At 49.6% G+C, this 26379-nt stretch overlaps 1 protein-coding gene across 6 annotated transcripts in view; it reads left to right on the plus strand.

The window, feature by feature from the left end:
* LOC133082959 (protein Shroom2-like) overlaps positions 1-26379 on the plus strand; it is a 132590-nt gene that overhangs the window by 99295 nt on the left and 6916 nt on the right. For 5 of the 6 annotated variants that reach the window (XM_061179628.1, XM_061179629.1, XM_061179632.1 and 2 more), the window contains 3 exons: positions 16982-17629; positions 22114-22632; positions 23716-23887. In XM_061179628.1, coding sequence (XP_061035611.1) covers positions 16982-17629; positions 22114-22632; positions 23716-23887 — 1339 coding nt within the window. The remainder of the gene's footprint in view (positions 1-16981; positions 17630-22113; positions 22633-23715; positions 23888-26379) is intronic. The other variant, XM_061179631.1, reaches the window with a different exon arrangement.

Below are 26379 nucleotides of genomic sequence, written 5' to 3' on the forward strand. Positions count from 1 at the left end.
GTTGGAAGGTTCTACAGATTGGCACAGCCTGCATACAGACCTGTATAAGATGCCAAACCTCTTCTGTTACTAGCTGTCACGTCCCAGGGCCAGTGCACCAAAAGTGCAGTGAGAAGGGGTTCCAGTGTGGGTTTCCGGGGCAGTGGTGTAATACAAAGACCTCTTAACCAGGCTGAGAAACTGCGGACCCACGTCCCAAGCCTGCGTGGACGTGACCTTCTGTTTCTTCATCCACGAAATAGGGAGTTTGGATGAAATGATTTCTAAGGACCCTTTCAGCCATCATCATTTTTGATTCTCGGGGAGAGAAGCCAGGGACTCAGATTCCCCTTAAATGACACATCCAGGCCAGTGGGTTGTATTGTTGTATTCATTTGCTACCAACATTCATGTGAGTGAAGACATACATGAGATACACACACGTGTGTAGTATCTTTGAGATGCATATGTAAATAAATAAAATGAGCTCTGCAGCAGACTTGATTTTTCTGCCTGCAGGGGTTTCTTGATGCAATGGCAGTGTCATTGACAGTACACCCACTTAGGTGTTCTGTGGTGAAGTCAGCTGCTAACAGACGAAGTTCTCCCAGGTACAGCTTACATACCATGTGTTATTTAATGACTTTGTTAAAAAGTCCAGCCAGTGGGCGCTTACACATATTTGGAGGCCATTAAAAATAGAATAACTAGAAATTCTAGGAAGGTGTTAAACATTTATACATACACACACACCTGCAGATATACGTATATACACCTGCATGTATATGTATACACATGAGCATGCAAGTATGTGTATATATACACATGCGCACATAAATATGTATTATAGACATTTTATATAGGAATAAAGTAAATTTTCATGTACAATAAATATCTGAAGCCTATTGACTAATCATTTCTAAATATGGTTCAGCTGAGTAACAATCATACAATATTTTGAGATGGTATTTTCAAAATTTTGGGTCACGTGCATTGTGCTAAAAGGACACGCTTAAAGCAGATGGTTTTCTCTTAATTTACAGAGATTCTATGCTATTCTAAGTATGTTTCAATCTCTTTTACCACAGAGTTTCCCAGAATTAAAAAATGGCTCCTTATTTCATAAGCTTGATGTATGTTTTTGAGAGCTAGGATTTATACTTATCTGTGGTTACAGCCTTCTAGGCTGTGGTATATAGTCTTTAGTAACATTTCCTTCTTTAAAAAATCTGTTTTACTAAGTAGAACAGTTTTATTAAAAGCATATGGAAATTCCGGAAAGCAGAATGAAGACATTAAAAATTGCCCTCAACCTCACCATCCAGAGAGACCACTGTATCCACTTTGTGTCCTTTTTCAGCACAAATATTCATTGATACACATGTGATCACACGATATGTACTGTATATGAACAGCTTTTTCTCCCCTTGTACGTATGTGGTGCCTGGCATTCTAAGATACGGCGGCCCAGTAGGAACACCATGGGCTTGTAGGGATGTTCCCAGTCTTTCACAGTGGGAAGTGATACCACAGCGAACGTATGTGGTGAAATATTTGTGCCCTTACACGCTCATTTCCTTAGGAGAACATTCTAGACATGGAGTTGCCAAGCAGTCTTTTGGAAAATACCCCCAAGTTGCCCTCCGTAAGGTGGGTCCCTCTTATAGCCCACCACCAACAGCCTAGGCCAGCCCTGCTTCTCCCAAACCCTTGTCCATGTTAGACATTTTTAAAATTCTGTGACTTGGTAGGCAAAACTATTTCATTTTTAACCAGCATTTCCTCGGTGACCAGTAAAGTTGAACTTCTTTGTGTGTTGTTATCTAGCCGTTTGTATTTTTTCTTGTGTGCATTACTGTTCACATCTTCTGTGTCTTCCTGCTGACAGTGGGGCCTTCCTTGATCACTGTTCTTTACGTTGCAAATAGATGCCCGAGGTGTGTTGTGTGCTTTTCAAACACTGATGGTTGGTTAGGGTTAGTTTTTTTTTTTTTTTTTATTGAAGGATAGTTGATTTGCAGTGTTTTAGGTGTACAGCAAAGTGATTCAGTTATACATGTATATGCATTCTTTTTCAGATTCTTTTCCATTATAGGTTATTACAAGATATTGAATATAGTTCCCTGTGCTATACATACAGTAGGTCCTTGTTGTTTTATTTTATTTATAGTAGTGTGTATATGTTAATCCCAAACTCCTAATTTATTCCTCCCCTCCTTTCCCCTTTGGTAACCATAAGTTTGTTTTCCATGGCTGTGAGTCTGTTTCTGTTTTGTAAGTAAGTTCATTTGTATCATTTTTTAGATTCCACATATAAGAGATATCATATGGTATTTGTCTTTCTCTGTCTGACTTACTTAGTATGATAATCTCTAGGTCCATCCATGTTGCTGCAAATGGCAATATTTCATTCTTATTTATGGCTGAATAATATTCCAGTGTATATGTATACCCCACATCTTCTTTATCCATTTATTTGTCGATGGACATTTAGGTTGCTTCCATGCCTTGGCTATTGTAAATAATGCTGCTGTGAACGCTGGGGTGCATGTGTCTTTTTGAATTAGAGTTTTCCTCTTTTCTGGACATATGCCCAGGAGTGGGATTGCTGGATCCTATGGTAGCTCTTTTTTTTTTTTTTTTTTTGGGCCATGGTGCATGGCTCGCAGGATCTTAGTTCCCCGACCAGGGATTGAACCTGGGCCGCCTGCAGTGGAAGCGCAGAGTCCTAACCACTGGACCGCCAGGGAATTCCCAGTAGCTGTATTTTTAATTTTTTAAGGAACCTCCACACTGTTCTCCGTAGTGGCTGCACCAACTTACATTCCCACCAACAGTGTAGGAGGATTCCCTTTTCTCCACACCCTCTGCAGCATTTATTATTTGTAGACTTTCTGATGATGGCCATTCTGACTGGTGTGGTTAGTTTTTTTTTTTTCCAAACCGTACAAGTGTTTGGGGTTTTTTTTCCGCTTAATTGGGGTATAGTTGCTTTACAATGTTGTGTTAGTTTCTGCTGTACAGCAAAGTAAATCAGCTATATGTGTACATATATCCCCTCTTTTTTGTATTTCCTTCCCATTTAGGTCACCCCAGAGCACTGAGTAGAGTTCCCTGTGCTATACAGCAGGTTCTCATTAGTTATCTATTTTATACATAGTAGTGTATATATGGCAATCCCAATCTCCCAATTCATCCCACCTCCCCTTCCCCCCCTTGGTGTCTGTACATTTGTCCTCTACTTCTGTGTCCCGATTTCTGCTTTGCAAATAGGTTCATCTGTACCATTTTTATATATTCCAAATATATGCGTTAATATACAATATTTGTTGTTCTCTTTCTGACTTACTTCACTCTGTATGACAGTCTCTAGGTCCATCCACATCTCTACAAATGACCCAATTTCATTCCTTTTTATGGCTGAGTAATATTCCATTGTATATATGTACCACATCTTCTTTATCCATTCATCTGTCAGTGGGCATTTAGGTTGTTTCCATGACCTGGCTATTGTAAAGAGTGCTGCAGTGAACACTGGGGTGTGTGTATCTTTTCGAATTATGGTTTTCTCTAGATATATGCCCAGGAGTGGGATTGCTGGATCGTATGGTAGCTCTATTTTTAGTTTTTTAAGGAACCTCTATACTGTTCTCCATAGTGGCTGTATCAATTTGCATTCCCACCAACAGTGCAAGAGGGTTCCCTTTTCTCCACACCCTCTCCCGCATTTATTGTTTGTAGATTTTTTGATGATGGCCATTCTGACCAGTGTGAGGTGATACCTCATTGTAGTTTTTATTTGCGTTTCTCTAATAATTAGTGATATTGCGCATCTTTTCATGTGCCTCTTGGCCATCTGTATGTCTTCTCTGGAGAAATGTTTATTTAGGTCTTCTGCCCACTTTTTGATTGGGTTGTTCGTTTTTTTGCTATTAAACTGCATGAGCTGTTTGTATATTTTGGAGATTAATCCCTTGTCGGTCACTTCGTTTGCAAAGATTTTATGTGGGTTGCAGATATTTTCTGTGGGTTGTTGGTCACTTTGTTTGCAAACCCATTCCGTGGGTTGTCTTTTCGTTTTGTTTCTGGTTTCCTTTGCTGTGCAAAAGCTTTAAAATTTCATTAGGTCCCATTTGTTTACTTTTGTTTTTATTTTCATTACTCTAGGAGGTGGGTCAAAAAAGATCTTGCTGTGATTTCTGTCAAAGAGTATTCTTCCTATGTTTTCCTCTAAGAGTTTCATAGTGTCTGGTCTTTAATCCCTTTGGAGTTTATTTTTGTGTATGGTGTTAGGGAGTGTTCTAATTTCATTCTTTTACATGTAGCTGTCCAGTTTTCCCAGCACCACTTATTGAAGAGGCTGTCTTTTCTCCATTGTATATTCTTGCCTCCTGTGTCATGGATTAGGTGACCATAGGTGCGTGTGTTTATCTCTGGGCTTTCTATCCTGTTCCATTGATCTGTGTTTCTGTTTTTTGTGCCAGTACCATACTGTCTTGATTACTGTAGCTTTGTAGTATAGGCTGAAGTCAGGGAGCCGTGATGGCCATTCTGACTGGTGTGGTTAGATTTTTTTTAAACCATACGAGTGTTTTTAACTGTCACATCATCACCCTTGCCAGGTGGCTTTGTGCAGTCTGTTTGTATTCTGGTGGCCGCTGGTTCCTGGTGGCTGTGCACTCTGCTCAGTGTTTGCAGAAAGGGTGTCCACCCGGGGCTCTATGGGCTGAATTCCCTGTGAGGTGTAGACTGCCATCTGAAATACTCTGCAGTGCTTTGCAGAGAAGATAAAACTGCTTGGGAGCAGAACCCGTGGGTCTGATGAACGTCTAATGTGGTGATGCAGCGTGGAAGCAGGAGTCAAAAGATGGGCGTTGCAATCCTTGCTCAGGGGGTTGGGCGGGTCACTTAGGCTCGTGGCATCAGTGAGGTGGGCATGCTGTGCTTTCTCGGGTGTGTGGAGCTCTCTAGGTGGAGGTTGGTACTAGATTTTTCTCCCCCAGAGAATAGAGACATGCCCTCTTTCCCAATAACCCTCACTCACCCTCCCTCCCTTTTTGCTCTGGTTGACAGGAACCTCAGGGTCACATTTGAGGCACATATACCCTAATGACATGCCTCTTTGTGGTGCTTTTCTACCCTTACGCCTTTCCACTTTTTTAAAAGATACTATCTCTTGTTGGGATGTTTCTATGTTCATTTTAATGCTCCTGTTATGTTTTCGTCTGGTAAGCCACCTCAAAACATTTGATCATTGAGGGTGTAAGTATGTTGAAATAAGATAAATAGATGTCGTAGAACTATAAACTAAACAGATTCAAAAGAGCCAAGGGCTTCTCAATAATCAGTTAATATTTTTGTAATGGTCATTGTTTTATGGAAAAATCGAGTTAGTTCAAATTGCCCTTAATGAGCAAGTCACCCTAATTGAATCTGCCCGTTGGACCCATTTCTGTAGCAGTTGGGGCAGCGTGATGGTCACAAGCGGAGATGGAGCCGGGGCTGCCCACCTCTCAGGGAAGATGAGGGGGCAACGTGAGTCGTCTCCCAGGCCTGTCAGCTCCAACACACTGGACTCCTAAGGGTGTGGGTTGGTTTTCAGATCAGAAGAAGAACTGCATTGTCAGTGGACAGGTCTTTGGGTGACATCGTACATTATCTTACAGGTTACCGATCGTATTCGCGTGGTTAGGTGCCCTGGAGCCTGCAAAGTCGTATCAGGTAGACAGAGAACCTCCCTTGAAGGAGCTTACCCTCTACTGTAATGGAAAATAATATATTACAAATTACCACAGACCAGGTGACTTCAGCAATGGTCATTTATCTCTCACAGTCCAAGATCAAGGTGCTGGCCAATTCAGTTCCTGGTGAGACCCCTTTCCTGGTGGGCAGACAGCCGTCGTCTTGCTGTGTCCTCACATGGTGGAGAGCAGGGGCGTGGTGGGGAGCAAGGTCTCTTGTGTCTCTTCTTATACGGGCACTAATGCCACTCATGAGGGCTCCACCCTTACAACCTAATCATTTCCCAGCCATGTAATACCATCATGTTGGGGGTTAAGATTTAACATGAATTTTCAGGGGATACAAATGTTCAGTCCATAACATAAGTGTAAATGGCTGTGATGTAGGGTAGTCAGAAGGCCCAAGAGAATCGGTCTGTCTGCTTTGATGTCCAGTCCTGTACCTTCCCTCCTTCCCCCTCCCCCTCCCTCCCTCTCCCTCCCTCCCCTCTTGCTCCCTCCTCCCTCTCTCTCTCCCTCCCCCCTCCCTCCCTTCCTCCCCCTTCTTTCCCCCCCCCCCCCACCACTTCCTGTTACCTCACTGGGCCCTTGCTGAAACCTGCTTTGTGCCAGGCACTGTTAGGACCCGGGAAACACAGGGTAGACGAGACAGAAGTGGGTGCTGTCAGTCTAGCCAAGAGGAGTGATATTAAATTAAAATAATACAGATACGTCAAGTCCAGTTTAGGGACAAACCCATAGAGATTAAATCCTTATGAGGGTTCACGAGAAGAAAGGCTTATCTTTGGCAATAGGCCAGGGAAACGCTTGATCGAAAAAAGGTTGCCCTTCATTTGGATCTTAAAGAACAGGAACGGTGTCCATGGGGCAGCCTCTGTGAATCAAAGCGGAGAAAAGGGAGCCCCAACTGTGTGGGGCAGGGAAGGGCCTTTGTCCTAAGTGTATGTGCAGGAACGGGGGTGACTGGTGAGTGGCAGGTGGTTTGGGGCGGACGGGAGGGAACCTGGCAGATCAAAGCGTGCAGGCTGGCCTCGATTTGGGTGGGAGGGCGGGAAATTTTAGGGGGAGAGAATTAAGCATATCTGCCTTCCATGCTAACTGTAATTAAGATGTGTGCGTGTCTGTAAAATTGAAGAAGTAGAGGAGAGAGGAGGATTGGACATGCCCGTCACCGGTCATCTATCACACAGGACACTTGAACATTCCGGAAAAGTTACCGTGAGATGGCTTTGCTTTCAGAAAATGTAACTTGTGAATGTTGTAAATGGATTCACCCTCTAATGTGTTGAAATGGGGTGTTTCCCCATTATAACTGCAATATGGTTTGACTTGTACTTTGAATCCTTCACATCTGCTGCAGACAGTCGGCCATCTTTGCAGACAAGAGTGCTGAGTAATTTACAAGGATTTCAGGCAATGACCGCCATAGAGCGAAAGGAAACTTTCTTAGGCAGTGGAATTGTATTTAGGCTTGGTTGTGGTGGCGAACGCACAGCCCTGCACATGTACCCAAACTCGTCCAACGGTGCACCTCGAATCAGTGAATTTTATGGTATGTAATTGATACCTTGATAAAATTGGGATGGGCTGTGGAGAAAAATGGAAGTGGAAGTGTTATGGAATGTGAAAACCTCCTACATCCATAGCTACCTGTCTAGGAATTCAAACGTGCATTTTTAAAACAGTGAAGTGGCTCAGAAGAGCGTGTACCTGTAAGGGACAAGAATTAAGGTGAACCCAAATTCATACGTTGCTTGTTACCTATGCCCTAACATTTCTAGCTTTTACGTTTTCGTCAACCGTAGATCACACTTAATAAAAATGACACAAGCTAAATAAAAATGACACAACTTAGGTGTTCCTAAAACTGTTACTAAGGTAAATGTCTGCCATAATAAAATAATATTTATCACGGTGACTGTCCAGACCTGACCAGACCTGATTTTTCTTCTAACTCTTATGACTTTGTTCTTGTTATTTTTGGTTTTTTTTTTTTTCTTTTGGCTGCTCTGTGCAGCTTTTGCAGGATCTTCGTTCCCCGACTAGGGATTGAACCTGGGGCCATGGCAGTGAAAGTGCAGAGTCCTAACCCCTGGACCACCACAGAATCCTCCCCCCACCCTTTTTTGTGGACTGTCACGACTTTGAATGACAGTTTGTGGAGGTGCCCTTGGTTCACAGGTGGATGGTCACGAGGGACCATTGCTCCTACTAGCAGCTCAAAAAGGGGGAGGGGGGGCGCAGAAAAGTAATTAAAATCGTTGTTTTAAAAAAACTCCCCAGATCCTCCCCCATGTAAATGAAATCCCTTCCCTAGCATTCTTGTCATAGCCTGCAGAGTGCTTATCAAAATGAGCACTTACATAAGTTTGCATTTTGCAAAAATTACTGTCTTCCTTGATTCCTAGACCAGGGCTCAGCAAACTACAGCCCAAGCGCCCAATCCCCTGGGCCAGGGTTCGGGAAGCCTGTCCTGGTGGACAACTGTGGGTTGGTCCCTGCAGGCTTGGTACCAAAGGGTATCTCATCGTTTTTGTTTTTTTTTTTCAGATGATGATGATCTAGTTGGGGAGAGACATGCCACGCCAAGGATGAAAACTTCAGGAGTAGCTTTTAATGCCCAAAGTGGATAGAAAAGTGAGAGAGAAGGAATTTGGGAAGGGAGGTCCCATAAAGCAGAGCTTCCTAACACTGGTGTGACATCCAGATTGCCTGGGAGGTGTTCTCTCAGACACAGATTTGCAGGCAAGCATTTCCTCCCCAGTCCCTACCTCCATCTGCCCAGGCCTGGCTTTCTGATGGAGTAAGTTTGAGGAGAGCTTAGATTCGTGTGTCTAAAATCATCGTCTACATTCTTCAGAATAGTCTCGACAAGAATTGGAGGGGGGGTGGTGTTTGAAGAAATAAGATTGGCTATGAATATAAAACGATTGTCGGATACTTGGGAATTGACTGTATATCCTCTCTCACATATTCAGTGGAAATTTTCTTACTTAAAAAGCTTTAGGACTTCCCTGGTGGCGCAGTGGTTTCAGAATCCGCCTGCCAATGCAGGGGACACGGGTTCGATCCCTGGTCCGGGAAGATCCCACATGCAGCGGAGACACGAAGCCCATGGGCCACAACTACTGAGCCTGTGCTCTAGAGCCCGAGAGCCACAACTGTTGAGCCCACATGCCACAACTACTGAAGCCCGTGTGCCTAGAGCCCGTGCTCCGCCACAAGAGAAGCCACCGCAATGAGAAGTCCGTGCACTGCAACAAAGAGTAGCCGCCGCTCACCGCAACTCAAGAAAGCCCACATGCAGCAACGAAGACCCAATGCAGCCATGAATAGACAGACAGACAGACAGACAGATAGATAGATAGATAGATAGATAGATAGATAGATAGATAGCTTGCTTTAAAACCAAAAAATAAAACTAAAAATGTTGCCTGGCTCTCCGCAGTAAGGGCAGGGGTGGTTCTGGGTGGGAGGGAAGGGCAAGGGGTTGTGTATCTGCAGCATTCTATTTTTTTCTTTTTGGAAACTTTGGAAACAAGTACCGAAAGGGTAACTTTATTCCTGGGAGGGTAGTAAAGCCTCTGATGTTTGTTACAGTTTTCTCTGTTCTTTTCTGTGGGTTTGGGATACTTTTTAATGTATCCACTTAGCTCTCTAGACAGCCTGGTCTACTATCAAACAGGATACAGTAGTTTCCTATGGACGCAGTAGGGGCTGTAGGGTCAAAGGCATATGGAGCTTCTTTTGACTGTCTCTCCTGCCTGTGGTTTGCATTTTGTTCTGTGCTTCAGATCAGCTGCTGGTTGACCCGTGCTGAGTGTGTGGGACCGGCTTGGCTGCCTTTGTGTGCAGCTGAGCCGAGAGATCTGAGGGCCCATCTGAAGAGGTAGCAGATCCGCAGTGGGAATGTGAGGTCACTGTGGATCCCTGAGGACCCTCTTCTGTCCTCCAGCTTCACAAGGCAGATCGTGTCCTGCCTGATCGCCTAGTCAACTTACAGCACACACGCAAATTGTCATCTATGACAGGTGGCCCAGCATTGTTGATGGCCAGCCCCGCCTCTCCAGAAATCTTAATCCAATCAGTTTGGCCAGTTGTAAGAAAATTTCAGATCGGTGTCAGGCTTGCCCAAAAGACTGTGTGTAATGTATGTTTTTAGCAAAGCAAGTAAGAGAAAGCCAGAAGAAAACTTGGCTTAAAAAGCACATGAAAATAGCATTTTTATTCCGTTAGTCTATGGTGCTATGATTCTATTCTTCTGAAAAATAACTTTGCAACAGAAACTGGTCTGGAGCTTTGATTGGCAGAGGGGGTTTGCCTGATTTCTGTCAAAACAAAAACAAAACTTCCAAGTGTCACATCTTGGGACCAAGATTGAAGGTCTGTAGCGACAGAAGTAAGAAAAGCCTGGAATAGATTCTTGAAACATGTTCTGAAAACATAGCGTTGGATACTTGAGGGGCTGTCCCAGATGATAATCTCTGAATCCAGGTGTTCTCTGTTACTGGACACCAGCCCCTCAAGAAATCAGTGCCTTTACATATTTGGTTTTGGATCATCTCTGAGTGGCGTCTTTTCATCTGTTCTTCCCCACTTAACCACAAATGACATCAGTCTCTCTAATTCGAGTTCACTCCTCTTACCATCCAAGTTCCTGCAAGCAAAAATAAAACCCAAAGGAAGCAGCAAACCTTTTTATCCATCTGTTAAGACACGGAAGGAATAACATCTCATCTGATTTTGTAAAGTAATTGCTTTCCCCACATGGCATTAGAATCACGGAAGGGAGAGCCTGTTTGGGGGCTGGTGCAGAGGAAGCTTCCCTGGAGAGGTTGCAGTAAAGAAATGACTGGGGAATTCCCCGGTGGTCCAGTGGTTAGGACTCCGTGCTCTCACTGCCGAGGGCCGGCGTTCAATCCCTGGTCGGGGAACTAAGATCCTACAAGCTGCGCGGTGCAGCCAAAAAAAAAGAAAAAAAAAATGAGTAAGTGAAGGATGATTCAGGCTACTGTCCTCCCCGAAGGTGGTCCTACAGGATACACATTGGGAGGTGAACTTGTGGACACGGCCCTCTCTTTCATCCTCACTAGCATATCTGTGCATTCATTTGGTCAGTGTTGTTTGTGTGCCTGGAAACTGAGAGAGAAGGACAGTCGGACAGCCTATGCCCTTTGGGGGCTCCCCATGTGGGAAATCCCAAGGAAAACTGGTGTTTCCCGGGAGAGAGTGGTAATGCCGTCATTCCAGGGCATCCATGCTGTTTGAAGTGACTCTAATGTGTTTCTGTCCATTGATGAATGGATTGGTTGGTCAGCTGGTTGATGGCCTCTCTTGGGTTCCCACGACTTGCCCCCCATCTCCTTTGCCCACCTCATTTGGCTTGTATGGGGTGCTGTGTGGACAGAAGAGCCTGCAGTTCCCCAGGGCGATGGGTGGCTGCTGGGGATTCCTTGGGGGACAGGAAGATCCCTGGCGACACCAGCGGCTCCTTCAGGAGACCTGCACATGGAATGGTGTGGGTGTCCCGTGTCCCCCCAGCCCCCTGGCCCTGTGCTAAGGCCTGGTGGTCCTCCGGCTTCAGACAACCTGAGTGGCGATGTCCGACACATCCCAACACGCCAATGTCCCTGATCGTTAACAGTTCAACACTTCACAAACTCACCGTGATTCACACCCGCAACCAACAGACGTGCGGTTTCTAGGAACCTCGGACTGTGAGTGAAGTCGTTGGTGGAAGCGTGTCTCTGTTGGAAGGCAGCCCCTCGGGTCTCACCAGCTGTCAGGCAGTTGCACTCTGCAGACAGCGCAGGCCCCGGACCCTGGCTCTGCAGCACGTTCTCAAGTGCACGTCTCGGAGCACCCGGCTGCCCAGTCCCTGGCTAACCTCGGCGGCGTGCTGGCGGTGTGTACGGTCTAAGTGGTGGTATCCGCAGGAAGCTCTCTCTGTCTCCCCCTCTCTCTGTTGTTGCAATGAGGCGGTTCCACTGCACGGAGTTCTGGTGGTGCCCTTCGTACCCACAGATGCCCCGGCGTGGGTGGGGGGCTGCCGCTGGGATGCCCTTCCCCGCTCGGGGGCCTGTGCTGTGCTGTGATGTGGGGAGAAGGTACATAGGGTGGCGGTATCGCGGGGATCTGCTTTGGGGTCTGCTCGGCCGCACCCCGGCCCCTTCCTGGTGGGCGCCAGGTGCAGCATCCGGCTGGTAGGAAGCCCCACTCCGATCCTTCCACACCAGGGGCTTTGTCTGCTTCTGCCCCCGCCCCCAGCGACCCCACGTGGCCTGTGGTTCGCCCGGGGAGGTTAGGGAATGAACCTCCATGGGGCACAGTCACTTGCCCAACGGCACATAGCTAGTAAGTGATTCTGCGCCTGCAAGTGGGTGCCTGAGGGAGCCCCAGTCGGGCGTGGCCTAGTTCTCTCCAGCCGCCTCAGGCCCCAGAGCACGTTAGGGGTAACAGCCTCCAGCCACAGCTGTGGGCACAAGTCACACTTGGCCGTGCGTCCTCTTCTGATCATTGATTCCAGAAGTACTTAGGAAGGGAGCAGCCTGTGTGAGTTAAGTTGTCCAAAGAGTTGGAATTTTCCTCTCTTCTTTGGTGAAGATAATTGCTCACCCTGTTTACAGAGGTGTGCTAAATTAGTGATCCCAGCGAGATCCAAAAACATTTGCTTATGTTGGGAATGTTCATATGCAAGCTCATGTGAACCCTACTGCCTGCCTCTCCGAAAAAGTGCAGCTTCCCTGCTTACCTTTCTGCCCGGGGACCGGAAGCTACGAATGCATTTGTGCGTGTAACAGATGTCCAGGTCATGGTGTGACCTAGTGCACGTCGCTAACGATGGCCCGCGAGGCCCTGAAGAAGAAAACCTGGCTCCCTGTCTCCGTCGAGGTGCTCACAGCCCCAGGCTGAGAGTGGAGACCGGCGAACAGTACAGTCATCAGAGAGAGTGACCAGCCCTGTGCTAGGGGCTGCCCGGAGGCTGGGGGACCGCAGGGCTGGCGGAGCCGCGGGCCTGTGTGACAGCAAGGCAGCTGTGCAGAAGACGGGGTGGCAGGGAGCAGGAGGCCGGGACCCGAGGACACGAGGGGCCCAGTGACGTCACGGGCTCGTCAGGAACAGGTGGCATCCGGGAATAGAGCCGCCGCCTCTCAGGGATGCAGCCTGTGCTTAGACACAGGGCTGGCTGTCTCCACACCACGATCAGAAATGGAGATGTGAATCAGAGCAGTGTTGATGGGATTTCAAGAGCATTTGATACATAACTTATAATTTTTTTTTGATTAGATTTTTTGGGGCTGTTAACAGTGGTTTGTGCCCTCTCGCAGGGTGTTTGCACTCCCGGGCAGTGTTGAACATGGCCTTTCCTCCGCTTTTCCCCCTTCCGATTAGCTCTGTTTCCCTCTGCGGTCCTGTCGCGGACCTTTCACCTCCCTGTGTCCTTCGCAGCGTCCAGTCGGCCTGCTGGGCTCCAGCCCCGGAGGGGGCTGCGGGTCCCTGGCATCCTCAACCACTGAGAACCTGCCGGCCTGTCCTCCCTGCCCTGGGAGCTGCTCTCTCCTTGGTAACAGGTCCTGAGCGTGTTCCACAGGAGAAGGAGCAACCCAACCCGTACGTCGCGGCTGCCTTTGCAGTTCTCCTTTGCGCGGCTGACTCCCTGCTCCTGGGTCCACCCAGGAGTGTGTGCAGGGAGATACTTAGCGGCTTACTCGCCCGCGCGAAGTCCTTAACTCATTGTATTTTCTTGCTATTTACCTCTGGATCTTGCTATCACCATTGACTATCCGTGAAAATACAATAGAAGGGGATATACATACATAGACACAGATACACAGGTACCACACAAACACACATGTGACACACATGATACGTAAACACATGATACGTAAACACACACATTATACATATTAAGTACAAACTAGTCACTTGGAACCTATTAGAAACACAGATTGGAATATGACCCCAGTAGAACCCCGAATTCCCATCTTTAGTCCTTTTTTCTTTGTGAGCTGGATTTCCTGAATTCTTACCAGCTGGGGCAGTAAGAACCAATTAGTGCTTTTATGGCTTTCACTTTGCAAGTTCGGGAGGAAGTCAAGAAAAAATCAGGGGTGGAGGACAAACTTGGCCCAGAAATTGCCATGCTGATGTAGCTCTGAAGTTAAATGTGGGGTGGACCACAGGGAACTAACTGTGCTTCTCGAATGAGAAGTGACCAGGCAGCACTCACTTAGCGTCCTCGGGTCCTGCGAAGGCTGCCGCGCTAGTAAGAGGAAGGAGCCCGGGGCACCTGCTGATGACGGAAGGTCTTTTGCTCTGAGTCACTGTCGACCTACACGTGTGACCTCTACCTTCTCTGGGTAGATCTTAGCGTGTCCTGTCTAAGGCACTTTGCAAATAGATCTCCTTTTATTTTTATTTTTTTAATTTACTTTTGGCTGCATCGTGTCTTTGTTGCTGCACGCAGCCTGTCTCTAGTTGTGGCGAGGGGTGGGGGGGCTATTCTTCGTTGCGGTGCGCGGGCTTCTCATTGCCGTGGCTTCTCTTGTGGAGCACGGGCTCTAGCCGCGCGGGCTTCAGTAGTTGTGGCACGCGGGCTCAGTAGTTGTGCCCGCAGGCTTCAGTAATTGTGGCATGCGGGCTCAGTAGTTGTGCCCGCGGGCTTCAGTAGTTGTGGCACAGGGGCTTAGCTGCTCCGGGGCATGTGGGATCTTCCCAGACCAGAGCTCCAACCCGTGTCCCCTGCATTGGCAGGCGGATTCTTAACCACTGCGCCACCAGGGAAGTCCCTAGAGCTCTTTTTAAATTAACATATTAAATATGAATCCAGATGGCCAAAGTCACTTAGATTTTAGCACTAAATTGTAGCTGATTTAATTCTCCCTTTTAATGAGGTGGTGGCTATTTATTAAATAATAGGTACCAGTTGCTTTTGTGTGGGTCTGTGGATGCTAGAGTTTAAGAGTTTTATAGTAAGAAAAAAACGTTCAAGTGTTCCTCAACTCTTTGAAGTGAAAGATTGGGGAGGCGTTCATGAATTGTCATGAATTAGGTTTTACTGTCTTAAGAGGCACTGTGGCTTCAATGGAAGGGAGGCACGAGGTTTGCTTTTCCACGGCAGGCCAGATGAAGTAGTGTGTGACAGGGCATCTGAGCTGTGAGTCACACTTCTCCCACTGTTGTCCATTTGATGACGTCTAAATGCCATTCTGTCTGTTGTAACCAGACAGCTGCTGTGTATTGTTCTCTAAACCTTCCATTGCATTGTTTGGGTTATTTTGATAACTTCTAGTTTAATGTTGTCCACGAAAATAATCAATCAACAATCTATAACAGGAATAGAAAAGAGTTTTATCTGAGCCAAACTGAGGACTACAGCCCAGAGAAGCCTGCTTCCCAGATTACTGAGGAACTGCTCCCAAGAAGCATGGTGTCCGGCACAGCTTTATGTCTTGTCAAAACAAAGAACGTTAAACAAGTCAGGAATACATTGCTTCAAAGTTTCAAAACAGACCAGCACGTACACAGCGAGTCAGTGTGGCCTTGGCACCTGGGAGGGGAGCCTTAGCATTGAAGGAGCGCCAGCATTGGCGTTCCAGGAACAGAGGCATTTAATCTTTATTTTTAACATGGACATTCTTTACTTGTGGTCATTGCGCCCTTTTCTTTAATAACTAAGGCAAATGTACAGTGTATGTTTGCTAGGCCACAAACAGGCTGTTTAAGTTAGCATAGAATTCAAGTTAACTCATGTATAAGCCGGAATGACTTCCCCAGACCTCAGTAAGTTAGCATTTCTTTTATCAATGTGTGCCTAATACAGATTAAAAAAATAAAAATAAACAACACCTAACTTCCCCGAGCTGGGTTAATATTGTCTTAATTTGGAAGCAGAGAACAAACCTGCCCCCTTTTGGGGTCCCAGCAGGTCTGGCTCTCTTCTGTCCTCTTCCAGATGCTGAGCCCTACCAGCTGCTGTCTCTGGGCTTGAGGTAGTGCCGGTGGGGAGTGTGGCCCCAGCTGGCTGATGGGGGAAGGGAGGGGAGTTGGGGGTGGTCCATGGTCTACTCTCGAGCAGCCATTGAACCTGGAAGGGACCTTTCTCCTGAGGACATAGCAAGAGAGACATGCAACGAGCAGTTGAGTCTGAGTGCAGCTGCCTGGATGGGGTTGGGACATCTGTAATGCCCAGGCCTGGTATCATGTCCTGGGAGGAGGACACACCTCCAGGGCCCCAAGGGGTTGCCGGGGTGTGTGGGGAGGAGGTCTTCTATCCCACTTGTTAGGCAGTAGGTTACATCTCTTACTGGCACTTGTGCTCTACCTGCCGGGTCTCTGATTGCTGCCCTCCTTAGGGTCTCCTTTAGCAGCTCTGAGTGTGTCTTAACAGAGAACAGCTCTGCCTGTGAATGGAAGGGTCAATCAGAGGCTCATTTTGTTATTCAGTCAGGTCGGAAGGAAGTGTGTCAGCGAAAGCAGCAAAGGCACGGCCGGCTGATTTGTTGCGAGTTTGATGGTTATTATAACGCCCACGAGCTTCAGCTTCGGCACAGCTAGCTATACGTGCATGTGAAGCATGCCTGCATGTGTTTTTCAGGGGTGTGTGTGTGTGTGTGTGTGTGTGTGTGTGTGTGCGCGCACGCGCACACGTGCATGCGCGCATATAAGTACATTTCAGGGAAAGATAGAAATGGATACGGATGTGGAAATGGATGAGTATGGAAAGATCAGTGTCTCACTGCAGCTTCCAAAAGAAACAGTCTTTGTTTTTCTTATATTTAATAATAGACTACTGATTTTAAAGTTTTTATCAATTTATTGCTGCCCGTCTTAGAAAGTTCTGTTCCTTTGTATATGGCAATTTCCCAAAATAAGCCACATGAAAATATTGTTGCAACATGAAGGAAATATTTCTGAATATCACAGTTGGAGGATTTCTACACACATTGTTTTTTTAAACGTTTGTGTGAATTATACTTTGCCCCCAAATTGCAGTCTGTGTGTACATGTATGTGTGTGTCTGTGATGTGTGTACCTCCTGTCCTGTGGTATGACATGCCAGTGTACCGGCTAATGTCCAGTGTGTGTTTGGCGTTGATGCCTTGTGTTAGGAATTGCGGCGGGGACAGGCGCAGGCAAACATATGTGGATTTAATTCCTTAACATGACTGAAGGAGGTTATGGAGATGTGGGTGTAGTCCTGTCTGGGGAGAAGATGTTAATTGGAACCGTTGGCTCATTTTTCTTCCTTCCTCCCCTAGACAAGCAGATGCCCAGTGTGCAGAAGACAGTCCAGGAGCGCAGCGGGACCCCCAGCAGCCATCCCAGGTCTCTGAACCACCTGGCTCCCGGGAAGCTCCCGAGGTGCCCCCGGAGGGCCGTGGCCGGGCGGGGACCCTTCCTTGCGATTACAGATACCCGGAGGAGCGCGCGCCCGCGGACCGGCCTGCTGCCCCGCACGCCTGGGGGCAGGACCCCCGGCCCCTGAGCACCGCCCCGCTCTCCCGGAGGCCTGCCCCGCAGAGGCCGCCGCCGCCCAGGCGTGAGCCCAGGCCCTTGGGGGGCGCACCTGCGGCTGCTCACCTGGGCGCGCCCGGCAGGCCCCGCCCCCTGGCCCCGGAGGTGTGCTCGGACCGCCCGGCCCTCGCCCGCAGCAGCCCCTGCGCGTCGGCGGAGAAGCTGAGCGCCGCCTGGCCCGCGGCAGATGGCCCCCGGGCCGCGGGGGAGCCGGCCGGGCAGCATGTAGACGAGCGCGCAGCCTGGCCCTGGCGGGAGGCGCTGCTCCCTTGCAAGTTCCGGCCCCTGCAGACCTCCGCCATGGAGACCTCGCGCTCCCCGTCGCCTCAGTTCGCACCCCAGAAGCTGACGGACAAACCCCCGCTGCTCATCCAGGATGATAATTCCACCAGGTACTGTCTCTGGACGGCGGCGGCCTGAGGCCTTCTTCCCCTTTCCCGGCTCCCTCCCACCGTAGGAGGCTTTCAGTGCTCCTTTCCTGGGTGGTGAACCACTGCCGCCTTGCTCCCGCCCCCCATTCTGGATTTTAAGTTGGTCCTGGGGACTGACACGGGGGAGAACCCACCACTCCAGTGGTCAGCTGGATTTTTAACTTGCTGGGGGCTTTCCTGCCCCACAGTGGGTAGCGGGGGGTAAAGGAGGGAGTAGACCGTCCCCTGTCCTGTTCTTCCAAGCCTGACAGGTTGACACCTGCGTTACCTACAAGCTTCTACACACCGGGGCTGGTTTTCCCAGCTGAGTTCTGTTTGTAATCAGAATCAAGTTTAACCTAAGCATGAGACCTCCAAGCAAAATTGGTGTTTTTCATAATGTCCAGTATTTCCACATTCCTTTTTTTCTAGTTCTTTTTATATGAAAAGGCTGAGGTGGTATATACCTATTATTAAAGCAGAGGAAAACTCGATCACGTTCCATGGTGCTGTTCTCAGAATTATCGGCATGGAATTGTCTGTTGTGCCCATTGAGGCATTGGTGAATGCTGTCAGGCAGGGACCAGTCAAGAACTGAGAAATAGAAGGGGGGGGATTTTCTTCTCCTTCTCTAGAGCATTGGTTCTCAGCCGGGGTCGGCGGGGTGGTGGTGGGGGCATTTCGGCCCCCAGGGGGACACTGGGCAGTGTCTGCAGACGTTCTGGGCGTCACAGCTGCTGGGCGTGGGGCTCGCTCCTCGGCTCCTGGCATCTAGTGGGTGGAGGCCAGGGGTGCCGCTCAGTACCCTGCAGTGCCCAGGACGGCCCCCTAGCAAAGAATTTGCTGGCCCTGCACGTCAGTACCGTCTGATACAGTAGCTACCGGTCCCACGTGGCCATAGCGATGTAAGTTAATGAGCATGAAATAAAACCCGTTGCTCAGTTGCACCCTCTGGGGCTAGTGGCTGCCACCCTGGACAGCCCAGATTATGGCTGTTTTCCTCATCATGGAAAGTTCTGTTGGATCTCCCCGCTGTAGAGTCTTGAACTTTTATTTATTTTTTATTTTTTATTTTTTTTTTACCTACTTAAGATAACTTGGCAGAGAGGAAATAGTACTGATAGCGTCCTGGGTCTCCACGTGTGGCATGGCAAATGCAGCTGCACCTGCAGGCCGGCACTGCTCTGCGTCGTTCAGAATGCAGGTGTCACTTAGAGATCCTTTCTGTTGGCAACGTTGTTCAGCTCTGAAAGGGAGGAGAAGCGACGAAGTGGTGTGTGTGGTTGGTGGAGCGTGTTGGTACCGTTGTAGGTAAGGCGACCGGGCCCCTCGGTTCTCGGGAGCTGGTTTGGGCACAGTGGGCTCCACGGCTTTGCGGAGAAACAGGGCCACGTCCTTGCGCAGTGCACATATGTCTGTAGACTTCAGGAGGTGGGTAGCGGTTTTCATTTTTTCTTGCCCCAAGCGAGTGGGGGTTTTCTCACCCTGTCTTTTCTGTGAGAGGGATTTCAAGAAGCAGTGGCAGTACTTGTTGACGATACTGAGTGCGGGTGTCTTCAGGCATCTGCTCTGTTCCCATCCAACGTGTCATTTGGGATAACAAAGGTTGTCTCGTCCCTTGCTGTGCAAGCCTTCGTAGAGCGCCCGATCCCGGTCAGTGTGCAGAGCTAACTCGGTATGTGCCCTCTCGGGGAGCACAGTGCAGCAGATGGTAGCCATGTCACCCACGAAGTTCCTACCAAGGAGGTGGCTCATGATGTACTGAGTTCGGTGTCCCCGTCCCCAGAGCGGGTGTTACGGGTTAGCGTGGGCCTGAGAGAGTGGAATCCCATTGACGTACACTGCGAGCCTGAGGCCGGCGCTCCACACGAGTGCTGGCCGCTTCCATACCCACCATCAGCCACCAACGGGCAGCGAGTGCAACACACCGGCCGGGGCCTCCCAAGCTGCCTGGTGTTCGGGCACAGCTCAGAGACTCTCTTCTTGTCCGCACATCTGCTGAGTGATTTCTTCAGCACTACCCGCCCACCTCATCTCCCTCCGCGTTCCTCTCTCCCCCCTTCCAGTTTCCTCTGCTGGGGAACCAGCCAGGGTGCAGAGCAGCGCCTGTGTCCCTGAGACACGCCTTCCCGAATTCAGCGGGCGGGTCCAGAGCCCTCCCGTGTGCCAGGCCGCGGCAGGGATGCAGAGAGGAAGAAAGTGCAGACTTCCCACCCTGTGGGGAATTTCAGAGTAGTCATTCACTCCGAATAAAAATGCATCAACTCCTGTCCTAAAGCCAGGAAGCTTGCTTTTAAAATCTTTTAAAATTTTGAGGGTTTTGTTGGTTTACAACAAAATGGAGACAATGCCCAGCAGCACGGGCCAGTGAAAGTTAGAGATTTGATTGCTCCCAGAAGTGTTCCCAGGAGATCTCCTGGAGCCGGTTTCTGGGTTTGGGAGTGTGTGTGAGCATGGAGCTGGGGGGCTGCTTCGGGGTCGTTCGGACAGTCTTGCGGTCACCTCGGGCATCTCGTGGTTTGAGAATCTCCTTGTGGGTGTTGTGGTTTATCAGACCCAGGGTGGCATGTGGGCTGAGGGCTCCCTCGGGCCTGGGTGTGTGAGCAGAGCGGGTTGGAGTGTTTGCTGTTGGGGGCTGGGCCCCTGTGGGCAGCGGGCGGCCCACCTGCACGGAGCCTGCACTCAGGGAGGAGCCGCCCCACGGAGAGGGGGCCAGGCCCGGCACACCCCGCATCCTCCGTCCCTCCTGGTCCTGCTTCCCATGAGGAACGGGTGCGGTCTGGCTGCGGTAAGGTCTTGTCCACTGTGTTTTGTCTTCATTTTGAGGTACAAGTTCATCAGACTTCCTAAATGTGAAAGTCTGCCCAGGTTTCAAGAGGAGAGATCAGTTGTGCTTAGAAATGACCAGGAAGAGATGCTTTGTTGGAAAGTATAGGACAACCTGCGGAGGATTTGTTTTTGTTTTTACCTCATGTCTTCCTTCGCTGGAAGTCAAGTTTCCCCACGAATCAGGGCGGGGGGAGATGCAAATACACGCTGACTTTAAGTCCCTAACAGGTGTTGAGGGTTTCTAAGCATGGAATGCAAGGAATGGAATGAAGAGGGGTTCCTGTTTGTGTGTTCTTGCTTCGATAAGATGCCAGAATTTTCCTTCTGACGTTTAGCATGTCTGAGCACTATCATCCACAGAGTGACAGCCTTTTGAAATTTACTCACTAAGAAGGCATGACGGACTATATATGACCGCCTAGATTAATAAACACCTCTGCTCTCAATGGTTTCTGCTGGAGGAGAGAAGAAAATAAAAGTATTTCATTGTAGCCTGCATGCCCCACCCTTAGGAACAAGGAAAGAACCATAACGTGTTGCGTTATGCCCCTTGTGCACCATAAAATTACGTCCGTTCGGATCATAGAAGTGGTTTTAGGCTGAGTTGGGAACAAGTCGGGGTTTCGGTTGTATGATTTTGGCTTGTTTTTTGCCTTCCCTCCTGGCTACCAGCAGATGGCTCTCTTTCTCCAGTTTGTCCTTTAAGGGTATTTGAAGTGGATTTGTGTCCCAGTGGCCCTGGTCCGAGGGACCCCCCGGCGCCAGCCGGCTCTCGGGTGGTCCCTGGCGAAGCCCCGTTGCCTCGACCAGGCCGTTCCTTTCCGTTTTCGCTTCCCTGTGGGCGCTCCAGGTGCCTCTCCCTCTCCTTTCACCGACAAACTTTTTTTTTTTTTTTTAAAAAAGGCCGCCTGCATGAGTCATTTAAGGTAACACAGGAGCAGCGTGTCCCGTGTTTGCTGCTGGATTCTTACCTCTCTGGTGTGAAATGCCGCGTGGAGGGCAGCTTGAGGTGTGGGGCAGTGGAAGGCAGGTGGGGTGAGACCCAGGGCGCACGGGGGTCCAAGGACGCTTCCGATCAGGACCGGGACCGGGCGGTGCTCAGCATGTGCTCAGAACACGGCTGCTTTCTAAGGGAGTCCTCCGGCCACCCCGCGGGCCACGCGGGCACCCAGCTTGGAGAGACGCTGGCTGAAGCACTGATGCTACTTCTGTGAAAGACGCCTGTCTGTTGCAGGGCTCCCTTACAAAAGAAAATCTCACTGAGCAGGCTTGTTACCGTTTGCTCTGCCATTGACCTAGAAACAAATGAACATAGCACTGCCCTTCTATCTGTCAGTAAGCCCACGGATGTGCCTTCAGGCGTGCAGGTGACGTGCATTGGAAAATGGAAAGACACCTAGACGCCCAGGAGGCTTAGGAGATCAAGTTAGGGGTGGCAGGCACTCCTCAACCTGGTCTGCCCATCCTGGGACGTGTGACCATGAAGGCTTCTCCCCTGGGGCCGCTGCAGGCCTTTGAGTCAGGCTTCCCCGGCTGTAAGGGGATGCGGAAACCAGCCGATTTCTCATCCAATTTCTAATTCTGGTCTGTGCCTGGGCGTACAGTGTGTCTTTAGCAGACGGCCCTTCTCTTTGCAGAATCGAGCGGGTGATAGACAACAACACCACGGTGAAGATGGTGCCCATCAAGATCGTGCACTCGGAGAGCCAGCCCGAGAAGGAGAGCCGCCAGGGCCTGGCCCGTGTCCCGGAGCCACCCGTGCTGCCCAGCGGGCTCGAGCGGGACCAGATCAAGACGCTTAGCAGGTCCGAGCAGTCCTACTCCCGCTTCTGCCTGTACAGCCGCCAGGGCGCCGAGCCCCAGCCCCCTGGCACCCCAGGGCCCACAGCCAAGGACAGCCGGGCCTCCCCGCCCACGCTCAGTTACGTGAAGGCCAAAGAGAGGACTGCCGAAGACCTCAGGTCGGAGGAGCTGGCCCGCGAGATCGCGGGCCAGGACAAGTCCCTGGCGGATATCCTGGACCCCAGTGTGAAGATCAGAACCACCATGGACCTTATGGAGGGCATCTTCCCCAAAGACGAGCACCTCGTGGAAGAAGGTCAGCAGCGGAGGAAGCTGCTCCCCAAAATCCCCTCCCCCAGAACCATGGAGGAGAAGTGAGTAGACGCTGCCCTGGGTTCTGCCCCCTGGCTGTATGTGGTTCTGCCCGGTGCCTCTTAGGCTTACAAGGGCGAGGGAGTGTATCTGTTTGTCTGTTTTCATGACTGCTCTTTGGGGACAGATGTCCATAAGTGCTTAGCACTTTGGGGCTTTTTTGTCACCCTCCCGAAGTTAAAAGCCCATTCTGGGGGTGATGACGTCAGGTCCTGGCAAAGATGTGAAAATACACGTTTCCGGTGATGCCCACGGGGCTTTTTCTCCTAAGGCAGTGGTTCTCAGCCGGAGGCTGTTGTCTCCCGCCACTGGACGGTTGGCAATGTCGGGATACACTTCCCGTTGTCACCACGGGGAGAGGTGCCCCCGGCATGTAGTGGGTGGAGACCAGGGACGCTGCTCGCGGTTCTACAGCGCACGGGACGGCCCCCATCAAAGAATGGCCCGGCCCCAAATGTCACTAGTACTGAAGTTGAGAAACTTGTCACAAGAGGAGTGAAAGTTGAGACTACTTAGGATATGTGTTTATGAAAGAGGCTTTCTGTTGTGGCTTATTTAACTGAGGGAGTGAGTTGGCTGTAATAGGTTTTGTGAAGAGCGCTTTCCAGCCCCTGTCCTTTAGTCACCTGCCCACAAAGGTGAGTCTGCTTACATCTCTCCTGTTTCTGTACATGGTCTCCGTAAGCATCGTTGATTGACAGTAGGCGGGAGTACCAGTGCTGGGCAGACAGGAAGTCAGGCAAGAGGCAGCAAATGTGGCTGCTGGTAGAAAGGTGCCCGGTGAACTTGGGGCCTGTGGCCACGCCTACAGATAGCGGCAGACATCTCCCCACAGACCTCAGGCTCCCGGCGGATACCATCTGCACTCTCCTCCCTCCGGGGCAGGGCTTTGAGTACCATTTGGCAGGGTGTTTTAGTTCTGACCTCACAATCTACTCTTTCCCCACTTTTGCCATCTCATCCCTCTAGCTGGTGCCTTTTCGTTAGCACCACCGTTTGCCGGTCCCAGCCCAGGCGGTGGGACTCACGGGCACGTCTGTGTGTACGATCAGAGCTAACGGGTGTTCTGGCGTTTTGTTACGCAGGAAGGAGGAGCCGAGTGTGCCGGCGGCCGTGTCTCTGGCCACCACCTCCACCTACTACAGCACGTCGGCCCCCAAGGCAGAGCTGCTGATTAAGATGAAGGACCTGCGGGGGCAGCAGGAGCCCGAAGAGGATGCAGGGGGTGACCCGGACCACGACCTGTCGGTGAAGAAGGTAGGGAAGCTGGAATTCCAAATGAGCACGCGCTGGCTGGCGGGCAGGCAGGGGGGCGGCGCGCGGCTCCACCCCGACCCTGGGCCCCGCGCCGAGGGCCATTTGTGTTGGGCTTCGATGTGGGACGCTGACATTTGGGCCTGTGTATTAAGCCCTTTGTGGGGGAGTCTTCTGTTCTAAAGTTGGGCCTCTGCCAGGGTCTCTTTGCCATGTCCTTGTAATGAGATCCAGTGTCAAATTAGCTAGGTGGCCACCCATCTCTCTCATTTTAAGGTCAACTGATATGTCTCTTCTACCGCAGTTAAATCCAGAGGACTTAACTGTATGACTTTCCGCAAGGCACATGTCCTCTTTGACTATCAGTTTCAAATATCTGTAATCCGATGATGTTAAATTCAACAGTATATTGTGAAGTGCGTTGTTAACCAAAAAGCATCATTTGTTCAACTCCAAAAACTCACCCAGGCACTTGGGGATACAGCAGTAGACAAAACAGACTAGAGTCCTTATTTCCCTGAAGGCACTTGTGTACTCACAGAAGAGATGGACAGCCAACATAAAAACAAATATAAAAAAACAAACAGGGCCCCGTGGGCCAAACCCTGCCCCCCACCTGCTTTTGTAATTAAAGTTTTATTGCAACACGGCCACATTCATTCATTCATTTACATATGGTCTCTGGTAGCTTTCACACTACACCAGCAGTGTTGAGTAGTTGCAACAGTGGCTGTGTGGCCCCTGAAGTCTAAAATATTTACTGTTTGGCCGTTCATAGAAAAAGTTTGCCAACCCTTAATGTCGGGTGGTCAGAAAACTAAAACAGCGTGAAGGGATAGAGAGAGGTAAAGGAGTAGGATTGTAGAGAAGGCTCTGGTGAGCTGATGATGAACAGAGGCCTGGAGTGATGTGAGGGAATGTCTGGTTGATCTGGGGAGGGGCGGGGGGAGTGGGGTTTGGGCAGCAAGTGCAAAGGCCCTGGGGTGGGAGTTTTGTGACACGTTGGGGAAGCAGCAGAGACCAATGGCTGGAGCTGTGTGGACAAGGAAGGGGGAGGATTAGAGAGGAGGTCAGAGGTGAAATAGCATGTAACCATGAGGTCATGGTAGGGACAAAATTATTGCTATCAGCGCCTATGTCTTCACTCCTGTAGGAGCTTCAAATCTTCATGGCATGTCAGCGGGCCAGACTTGTGACATCTAGGTGTGATTACCTGTTTTTTATAGGAAGGACTTAGCATAACGGGGGAAAGGAATTGCCCAAGGCAGTTAGTTTCAGAGGAGAGCATGTGCTGTTTGTTTATTCCAGGGGCTTTGAGCATGCGTAGTCAGCACCAGGAGAAGAAAAGGAGGGAACCAGCATTTGGTGAATTTTTCCATACACTTAGCATCTTGGAAGGGGCTTTCGTAAAAAATACTGATTTATTTTTTTTTGACAAGACCCTTGCAAAGGATAATGTTTAATACCTCCTCGTATTGCTAGTTGTTAAAAAATGCCATTGATTGGTTTCAAATATGATAGACAAACCCATTCCAGAAGAAATACCCTGACCCTTGTGTAAAAGAAAATGACTTTCAATTTAGGAAGTGATAGCCTTTTTTTAATTCAAAAAGGAAATGAAAAATAAAAGAGTTTTGGTCCTGGGATTTTAGAGGCCCTGTGTCTGGCACACGGTACCATTTGCTTTCTTCTGGTTGTGTTTTCCACGTTCTTAAAAATAATGAATTAAAAAAAGAAAGTGTTGTTATTCTCATAAACCTAGAAAAAATATCCAGTTTGGACAGTTTTAATTCCGTTCCCACCCTAGATGCAAAGAACTTATGTTCTTGACAGTATGCCTTTGTTTCTCGTGATGTACTGAATTTGGGAAGCAGCAGCCTTGGTACCGCTCCCTTCATCTGCCTGGTGCCTCTTCCGATTTCTTTGGGGGCACGAGATGCCGGGCACTGCCTCCCCGTAGATGGCGGCTTTGGGATTGAGATGAGTCACTGTGAGCTTGCCCCCTGCCCACCACCCCACCAGGATTAAATTCGTAAGCCAACTGACGTTTTTAGTTCAATAAGCGCATGTCGGGCAATTTCACCCCAGGCAGGAAGTGCTTTAAATGGCAGTTCTCTGTGGTGTTACTGACCCAGTAGTCCTGCTTTTCTGCTTGATTTGGCCTACAGGCTGCGCTGCCTCTGCTCCCTTTCCAGTGCCCTCATATCTCCGGTGTTACGCGCTTACAAAGCATGCAGGGGACGAGGAGAAGGGAGGGCCGTGCAGGTGCGCTTGGGAGGACTTGATGGCTCACTTGATGATTGATAGGAAGACAGCAAGACCCCTGAAGCCCCGTGCACCAGACATTCCCAGGGGGACCTCGGCTGTCGTGATCAGAGTCACTGGTGGTCACAGAGCCCAAGTGCCACAGCAGGTGACCCTCTATTTTAGGAGAAGACTGAGGACAGAGGCAAGAGAACAGAAGCCCCTGTGCAGGGAGGTGGTAAGGGAGTCCT

Source organism: Eubalaena glacialis, unplaced genomic scaffold, assembly GCF_028564815.1.
Source record: "Eubalaena glacialis isolate mEubGla1 unplaced genomic scaffold, mEubGla1.1.hap2.+ XY H_12, whole genome shotgun sequence".
Taxonomy (NCBI): domain Eukaryota; kingdom Metazoa; phylum Chordata; class Mammalia; order Artiodactyla; family Balaenidae; genus Eubalaena; species Eubalaena glacialis.